The 5,011-nt window shown below is 36.3% G+C and overlaps 1 protein-coding gene across 1 annotated transcript; it reads left to right on the top strand.

The window, feature by feature from the left end:
- Positions 1-1,926: 1,926 nt before the first annotated feature.
- Positions 1,927-4,885, top strand: ankrd22 (ankyrin repeat domain 22). The gene is made up of 6 exons (XM_057358565.1): positions 1,927-2,127; positions 2,894-3,085; positions 3,479-3,586; positions 4,107-4,184; positions 4,282-4,380; positions 4,561-4,885. The coding sequence occupies exons 1-6, from the start codon at positions 2,107-2,109 to the stop codon at positions 4,636-4,638; spliced, it is 576 nt and encodes a 191-aa protein (XP_057214548.1). The 5' UTR covers positions 1,927-2,106; the 3' UTR covers positions 4,639-4,885.
- The last annotated feature ends 126 nt before the right edge of the window (positions 4,886-5,011 follow it).

Genomic DNA, 5,011 nt, shown 5'->3' with positions numbered 1-5,011 from the left:
AGCTTTTGCCAGAGGGGAACTGGAATCCCCTGGTTGGGCCTGGGTTCTCCTGAGGTTTTTTCCTCGCCTCCGTTTGCATACTGTTCTTTTGCACTATTTGCCTGGCCAGGGGGGCTGCTTTAGAATTTTAAAGTTTTGCTTAATTAATATTGCATATAGGAATTTATAGTCTGTTATATTTTACCTGTGTTTCTCTCTCCTTTATCTTAAATGTGTGCTCTCACTGTGCGTGTGTGTGTGTGTGTGTGCGTGCGTGCGTGCGTGCGTACGTGTGTACGTGTGTGTGTGCGCGTCCGTGTGTGTGTGTGTGTGTGTCTATGTCTATGTGTGTTAGTACGTGTGCATATTGTGTGTGTGGAGTGTTTTGTATGTGGGTATGTCTGTCTTCTGTGTTTTCACCTTTTTCTTGTTTTTACAGGTACAACTTTAATTGTTTTGCATATAGTCAATATGTCTCATGTACAGCTGCTTTGTAATAATGAAAATTGTAAAAAGCGCTATATAAATAAAGTTGAGTTGAGTTGATTTATTAACTTGTGGGGACTTGCAGAAAGACTACAAACCTATATTAAAGACAGACAATGTAGAAAGAATATTTAACACAGAAGATAAATAAATATACGTATACTTAAACATCAAGAGAACAGCTGTATATAACAAACAGGCACTTATACTTTCCTGCAGCGGCTCGTCAATCCGGCGCGTCAAAACTAAATCAGTCTGTCTGTTCGGCGTCTGTCTGTTCCCGCTCTGTGTTTGAGCTGCCTGTCAAGCGCCTGAGTTACATTGGCCAATGATAAATAAACAATAATTAATACAACTGTACTTTGTAACATTGTATTTAAAACACGAAAGGAAGATACAGTTTTTAATTTCCTTTCGTTTCACGTACCACCAGGGTCTCTTCAAGTACCACAGTTTGAGAACCACTGTAATCGTTGTTAAATAAGTGTTTTAGAGCAACACGCGCAAATGACCACTAGGTGTCACAATAATCATTCAAAACTTTAGTTAAAGTATGAAATTCACAAAAACGGTCCATTTCAGTGTTCTAATATTATATATGATGTTTAACATTATTGGTGCATTATTGTGTTTAAAATGTATAAGGTTGGTTAATTTAATATACTGTTGGTCTGTTTTAATCTACAAAAACGTGTCATATTCTCTCAAATAAAATATCATTTTTCTGGCTCCGTATTTGTTTAAAAAAAGTCAGAAACGTCTTTGCTGTGTCCTGCTGCTGTCACCACGCAACATGAGCAGCAGGTGACGCAATTAGGAAATCCTCATTGTTTCACGAAGCCTCGCTCTGCCCACCACTATGAAATACTTGCATCGCAAGTTGCACGTTGCATTCCCGTTTAGCAGACTTTGTGCCACAAAAAAAAACTTGAGCTATACTCATGCTATACTCATTTTTATCCACTAGATGGCGCAGAACTCCTCTGAATACACACATTTTTACATGCTAAGGTTTGTAATTAAAACAATGTTTTTTAATTGATAGAGAATTCTATTTTTTAGTTTTACAAAATTAAGACACTGTGCGAGAGGTTTTTATTATGATTTTAATAATGTAATTTAAACTAAAACATATTGCAGGAATATGCATTAGATTTCTCAGTATGTTATATATTCCCTTCAGAAAGTTTTAGACCCTATATTTAGATGTACATAGAAAGGAAATGCTGTCAAGAATTTCATTTACATTACGTAATCCTTGCGTCAATGGAATGTAAGTTCTTTATGTGTACGTAATCAATGCTTCCCCATGTTTGATCTCTCTTGAGGAAATGCGTTTTTATTGTCATTACGCCTGTTTATACTGGCCTCAGTCAGGTTTTTAATGAGTGGAAATCCCGTAGTAAGTGGTGACGAATCTACCAACAACACCTGAAGCGGTGTGATGACGTCATCCGTGTACGCGTTATCGTTAAACGGTCACACCCTTATCAAAAACGCCGATTTGCAAGCCGCCATAATAACAAACGAAGAAAAACGCTGATTCGACGGTCAGGGGGCACATAGGTCACGAGAGGCTTTTAGTTCTGTATTCGGATTAAAGAGTTTCGTTTTGTGATAAAAGAGGAGAGAGGAAGCCAAATGGGTATATTGTACTCAGAGGTAAGTAACGTAATCGCCTTCTTTGTCAACTCGAATCATGAAAGTTATCTTTGGAAGCCGATTGGGCTGTGTCATATAAATTAATCGGCTGATAACTTAAATTAACAACAACTTAATCTCCGCGAAATTTAATTATGTTGTTTATGACGTTAACTGTTACCTGTGTCGACATGCGGCATGACAAAAACGCACACAAACGGTTTTAAAATACGAGTATAATGAAGGACAGTAAGAAAATAGAAGAGGAAACTAACTGTTAAATGAGAAACGGGATAGGATGCTTATTACTGATATTATTGTGTTAGTATTGTTGTCTTTCAAAGAAAAAGTCATGTGAAAATTGTTGTAATGCTTTGACACTTTTACTGGCACGTGTCATACACATTAATGGATTTTGTTAAGAAGTTGTTCACCTGTTCTCGCTTATACATTTTAGCCACGAAGCGGTTTACATAGACTTGAAAGGAGGCTATTATTGAGTTTTATGTTCACTGTGTAAAGTTAAACACGGCACGCCGAGTTGTGTTTAGAAAGGGTGTAACGTTATTCATATGTCCTCACAGTCATCTGTCATGGTTGAGACGTCACCAGACCTGTTTTGGTGTCCACAGTATCTGATATTAAGTCATGTTTCTAAACAAACATTCTAAACATGTTCAGGTATAAACTGATAACTTTTGGTTAACTATTTTTAAATGCACTAGACGTGAAGTTGTAGTTCAGAGACATTTTTGTGTGACAGACATATTCTACTTCCTTTCCATAGCCCACATGTCAGGCAGCATATGAGGATGATTTTCACAAAGTGCGAGAACTGATTTTGACTGATGGCAGAAATGTAAACGTTCAAGATGAGACCACAGGAGACACACCGATTATAGCTGCCTGTAGACAAGGAAACCTCAGGATCATCAAGTACCTTCTGGATCACAATGCTAACGTCTCCATTAGAAATAAGGTATCTATTATGTTCAGTTTTAGGAGAACTGTCTCAAACCTTATTGTAATGCTGTCATAGATCTACTAAATAAAGTAGCTCCAGCTGCAGATAAATGACCACTATTGATATCACACATTACTTAAAATTGTTCCATTACTACATCTTATGTTACAACGATAATTTTGCGGATCAAGCAGAAGAACAACCTCTTCATCAGTTTTTAGGCCTTTCTGCTGTTTTACCAGCTCTGCTTCAACCTTTTTTGTGTGTTAATCTGTGGGGGTCCTCAGAAAGTGTGGTTCTATAAGGAACAAAATTAAATTGTTTCTTTGACTCACAAATTTGCATGTTTTATTGATGATCATGTTTTTTCTGTTCTTTAATATATCTGTGTGTATATTTTTCTTCTAGAAAGACAGGACTTGTTTGCACTATGCTACAAGAAGAACATTCACCTTCTTGGACTACCTGATGATTATTATTTTGATGCCTATTCTGTTAATTGGCTATCTTATAATGGTAAATTAACCCTGTCATCTAAGCGCTATTCTGTCAATCTGTGCAAAAAGAGATTATTACTGAAAATTAAAAGTTAGTGTTGTTCAGTGTGACGAGAACCTCCCTATTACTCATTTTATTATATTTACATTTTATAGTTTTTGGTAGATGCTTTTAAATAGGATTATACATTTTATGAGTGTGTGTTCCTGGGCATCAACTTAATGGCCTTGGCATTGCTAGTGCCATGCTCTACCTCAGGGGTGTCCAATGTCGGTCCTGGAGGGCCACTGTCCTACAGAGTTTAGCTCCAACTTGGCTCAACACACCTGTTTGGAAGTTTCTAGTCTGCTTTGTGAGACCTTGATTAGCTGTTCAGGTGTGTTTGATTAGGGTTGAAGCTAAACTTTGCAGGACACTGGCCCTCCAGGACTGACTTTGGACACCCCTGCTCTACCTGAAGAGCTACATGAAAGCTGGTTTTGTCTGTTTATGTGTTTAATAGCATTACAATAAAGCACTGTGCCTGTTCTATTAAAAGGAAGAGAAGCAAAGAAAAAATGTGAAGATGGTTGAGCTTCTGTTGACCAGTAAGGTGGATGTAAATGCAGTAGACTATGTAAGTTTAGCATTTCCATTTATTTACAAACATCTCCATGTCAATTACACTACGGATACGTTACGTACCCTGTTTGTGTACCTTTGCATCTTTGTAGAAAGGAAACATAGGGCTGCACTATGCTTGCCAAAGAAAAAGTCGGAGAATTGTTCCATTGTTGTTGTTGAAAAATGCAGATGTTTCAATACAGAACAAAGTAAGTCCATTACTTAGAAATTCTTCATGTGATTGTTGACAAATATGAGAACTGATACCAAAGGTTTGACAAATATATGAGCTGATACCAAACAATAATCTCTTTAAATGTTCAAATGTTGTATTATGGCATACGAGATGTTGTGTGTAAAATCTAATTGTTTGAGATTTTCTGTTACAGAATCATGAAACACCACTAGATATTGCTAAGAGGCTGAAATTCCACAAAATCGTGGAAATGTTAACAAAATCAACGTGAAAGTATACAAGGACATTAAAGGACGAAAGTGCGTTATGTGCACCTACAGTTGGATCCTTTTCTAATTTGTTGGCTTTGCACCAGTTTTCACAAGAAACTTTTGATACAAACATTCTATTACACTTCCTGTTATAATAATACATTTCTCATATGAAAGATGTTGCCATACTGATTTCTGTTTAAACAAGTGAATATAATCAACTGAGTTTTGTTAAAAGCAATGAATAAATGTTTATTATGTGTACAATTTAGTGTACATGTGGTGTAGATTGTTTGTTTTAATGTTATTCAGTTAAAATTAGTTTATTTATGAATTTGGTTTGCCATTATGTTAATGTTACAACTAAAACTTGCATGTTTAAATCTCACAAAA

This window comes from Triplophysa rosa, linkage group LG18 (genome assembly GCF_024868665.1).
Source record: "Triplophysa rosa linkage group LG18, Trosa_1v2, whole genome shotgun sequence".
NCBI lineage: Eukaryota > Metazoa > Chordata > Actinopteri > Cypriniformes > Nemacheilidae > Triplophysa > Triplophysa rosa.
Note: the sequence above shows the minus strand (reverse complement) of the source record. Positions and strands in the feature narration are given on the sequence as shown.

What these genes read in the sequence shown, in the direction of transcription:
- ankrd22 (XM_057358565.1), top strand. Translation starts at nt 2,107, where the DNA reads ATGGGTATATTGTACTCAGAG. An exon ending in ACGTCTCCATTAGAAATAAG is followed by an intron (nt 3,086 to 3,478) that starts GTATCTATTATG and finishes TTTTTCTTCTAG; the next exon opens with AAAGACAGGACTTGTTTGCA. An exon ending in ATGTAAATGCAGTAGACTAT is followed by an intron (nt 4,185 to 4,281) that starts GTAAGTTTAGCA and finishes GCATCTTTGTAG; the next exon opens with AAAGGAAACATAGGGCTGCA.